Source organism: Panulirus ornatus, chromosome 14 (assembly GCF_036320965.1).
Source record: "Panulirus ornatus isolate Po-2019 chromosome 14, ASM3632096v1, whole genome shotgun sequence".
Taxonomy (NCBI): Eukaryota; Metazoa; Arthropoda; class Malacostraca; order Decapoda; family Palinuridae; genus Panulirus; species Panulirus ornatus.
The window spans coordinates 63,679,156-63,683,007 of NC_092237.1; the positions used below are offsets into that span (position 1 = coordinate 63,679,156).

Consider the following 3,852-nt stretch of genomic DNA (forward strand, 5'->3'; position numbering starts at 1 on the left):
GTGTGATATCAAATACTTTACGTGTTGCTCTGGTTGAAGGTTTATCTTACACTGATTTTCGAAGTGGTAAAACTAGATACATAATTTTGTTGTTAAGAACCGCGAAACTTTCAGCTTGCGAATAATGACGTCATAGGTGGGGGCACGTGTGGAGGGTTCGTCGGGGCAACAGGTGAACTGGTCACCAGTGGTACCCGTGCACCCAACCTGGCAGGACGGGCAGTGTACCTGGGGTCTACGGCCGTGAATTTCTACCAGTGTCCCCATCGAAGAAAAGCCTAACAAGTTACTTCACCCACCATCCTTAATGTTACACTTACAGTAGCACATGTTCGCTTGGTCAGCGAGCGTTTGCCAGCACTGCCACGCCAACCCTTGCATCTCCTGGGCAGACGAGGCAATATTCCAAATTTGGAAACATATTTTCCTTGTGAGAGGAGGAAGTGGGAGGAGCCGGGAGCGCCACAACATCCGGGACTCAGTGCCGCCGCTGATATCTTCCTGCGGCTCAGACTTCAGTGATAAATAAGTGCATGAAAACTTCCTCAGAGATTAATGTCCGTGTACAGATTTTGCCTGATCCGTGCTAGAACTCCACGAACGTGATAAGAGATGTAATTTCATTAATTTTGTGATATACAAGAACACACCTTTTGTCTATTCACAGTTTGATAGACGTGTGTTTTGTAGAAGAAAACATAAAAAATTACGCTCTATAATACTATATTAAGCCGAATTGCAAATCTATATCAAGAGATTTCGAGTGATTCCAACACACCAACAGTAATAATCCAAACAGTTCGGGTGATTTTAACACGTTGCAAGTTGTAATCCCAGAGAAGCATCCAACGAAGATGATCGTCACCAGCGGCCGCCAGATGGACGTCCTCGGGGAGCAGCGCCTGGAGGGCCCCTCCTCCACTGACACCAACAACAATAGGAACACCAACACGGGGGAGAAGTATGGACTGCGCCCACGAACCATCATCAAGAGGCTGCAACAAGAGAGGGTTCGCCAAGAAGCTCCTAAGAGATCAGTGAGGCCCAAGTCGAGGCCGGCGCCGTTATCAAAGTATCGGAGGAAGACTGCTAATGCTCGAGAGCGTCACCGCATGAAGGAAATAAACAATGCATTCGACTCTCTCCGTAAAGCTCTTCCTGACGTCCTGGAAGTTCAAGCTGCTTCATCTGCCATGACCAAGATTACGACTCTTCGTCTTGCTGTTAGTTACATCAGAGCTTTATCTCATGTACTTGAAGATGACACAGACGCCGACATCTGCTCTCTTCAGAACTCGCTGTCGTTTTCTTTTCAGAATTCCCTTCAGCAATCCCTGCCACCCTCCTTTCACAAGGCAACACCATCACCAGAAAACCCGGTCACGACCTTCCAATACAAGAACTCGACGCCACCTTTCAGTCAGCACTATCTCCCTAATGTGTCTCAGGTCATTGGTTACTACTCCACTCCTGGCCAGATATTACAAAGCAACACGCCCTCTACTGTCAGAGGATCACTGAGCAGCGCCAGCGACCTCGAGGATCTCCTCTCCGACGACTCCTGTCTACTGGAGGACAACCTCGATGTCTTCCGAGACATCCCGACTTTGTCCATAGTTGATCCATTTGATATCCTCCTAGGAGCAGAGAAAGAAGCCATCGCCTTCACCACTGAGTTGTGTAATCAATGACACTATTTGCATGTCGGTGGTGCGATAATGTTCATGTGACTGTTATTCCCACAGAAAGATGCCTTCACCACACAGTCGTCAGCGACGAGATGAAGTTTATTACACAAGAGAGGGGCATCTTGGATGTATGAATTGATACATCAAATACTGAAGTGTGCACTCATGATCGAGGTGTTTGTGTGTCCATGGTAATGTGACCTGTGAATATTTCCCTGGTACTTAGGCATCTGCACCTAATGTTAAGATACATGTACATCTGTATCTATAGGGTAATTATCCACATTTCCCATCATGATGTGTGCAACTGGTGAGAGAGTGGGTGTAATTCGCTAGGTATTTCTCTTCACTTGTACCTGGTGCTTGAAAGACCAGACTAAGATTTGGCGAGATTGTAAGAGAAACACTTTTTGCAAGGTTACTGTCTGGACTGTCTGGAAATCCAAATAGACACAAAAGTGTCATAACAACCAACTTACATGTGCGATGCTAGTCTAATGTGCCATATTTTGTAATTTGGTAACCTCTGCCATGCGACCTGACAATCTTTTTCTTAAAATGTGGCCTAAAAATTTTTCTCAGACTGTGAAAGCCGGCAAGGCATGCCTTAGTGTGTTCATTTAGCGAGGCTTGACACAGCAAGACTTTACTATTCTGCTCTAGTATGGCTTGTTGGTGACATGACAGGGCTTGTCATACTGCATAATCTGGCAAGGCCTGTTGTGATTTATGACACCAAGAGCCTTATCACATTCTGTGAAACAGTACGTCGTCATTCTATTTGGTTAGTCAAAGGTTTTTGTAGCATGTCAACCTAGAGACTTGTCACGTTATGCATCCTCAGCAATTATCACGTTTTCAACTGAAAACGTGTCATATAATGGAAAATGGCAAGATCTTTCATTTTGTGTGAATGACAGCATTTGTTCAGATAATGACTTAACCGTGTGGCTAGTAATATCTGTCCAATCATCTGACCTACCAAGGTTTCTCATGTTGTGCAACCTGACAGTTTGTGACTAAGAGCGTCATATGTTCTGTGACAAAAGCTGTCATATTACGTGTCCCGCCACTTTTCCTCATATATTGTGGCTTATCAATAACAGTCGTGAACTATAAACTGACGAGGCCTTTCAAGTGTTGTAACTGCCGATGTTTTTCATGCTGTCTGAATCAAAAACGTTGGTCATGTTGTACATACTGACGAAACTGGTCATACTGAGTACCTTAACACCGTTTGCCATATAATCTGAAAACGTTCTAGTATGTGACCTGACGATAGGAATTATGTTGTTACTTAACATTTGTCATACTGCGAAGCCCGCCAGTAGTGGTTATATTTTTAGCATTGACAACGTTGGTCATGTTTTATGTAGAGAACATTTTTCATATTGTGTGACCTGTCATATAGTGTGATGGAACGGTATTTGTCATTGGATGTTATCAGATAATGTGATGTAGTAGCGTTTATTGTGTATGGCCTGGCAACGTTAATTATGTTGTCAGCCTGGTAACATTTATTATACTCTTTGACTTGGCAACGTAGGTTTATCATTACCACAACAATACTGACGATAGTCATGTGTCTTGGACATGTTATCATACTGTCTGGCCAAGCAAAGCTGACTCGTTCTGTTTCACCTACTATTGCAAATTGAATAGCATTGTCAAAAATGTGACTGGCATACAATTTGCATTGATTCTTATTTTTAGACAAACATTTGACTATGATATGAGTTTATATTACGGTATTGTAAAATATGTACATTTTTGCTGTAAATGTAATCACTTTTTTACTGCTTGAATTTACAATAAAATAGTTATACTGTTCACATGTCTTTAGAATTACCTATATTCTGTATCTTAGAAAGAAATCTCTGTTATTCTTTCAAGAAGGTACCTAAATGTTAAACCAACAGTGTAAATTTCATTATAACAGCTTCATATCATATCAGCATGAGCGAACGTGCAAACACCGTAGACTTAACTCTTGTCTTACTTAATTAAGAAGAATAACCTACGTCAGAGCATGGCCACGGCAGGAATCTTGTGAACATCTCTCTACTGAAAGCGCTATCCATGAAAACAACAAACACGAAGTGGATAGTGGATGTGGATAGTGGATGTGGATAGTGGATGTGGATAGTGGATGTGGATAAGAAAT

At 42.6% G+C, this 3,852-nt stretch overlaps 1 protein-coding gene across 1 annotated transcript; it reads left to right on the top strand.

The window, feature by feature from the left end:
- Positions 1 to 201: 201 nt before the first annotated feature.
- Positions 202 to 3,518, top strand: LOC139753105 (uncharacterized). Its single transcript, XM_071669194.1, has one exon. It carries the CDS (start codon positions 855 to 857, stop codon positions 1,689 to 1,691), a length of 837 nt encoding a protein of 278 aa, XP_071525295.1. The 5' UTR covers positions 202 to 854; the 3' UTR covers positions 1,692 to 3,518.
- Positions 3,519 to 3,852: the final 334 nt, after the last annotated feature.

Bases quoted from the DNA above. Each gene is read 5' to 3' on its own strand.
- LOC139753105 (XM_071669194.1), top strand. From the start codon at position 855: ATGATCGTCACCAGCGGCCGCCAGATGGACGTCCTCGGGGAGCAGCGC.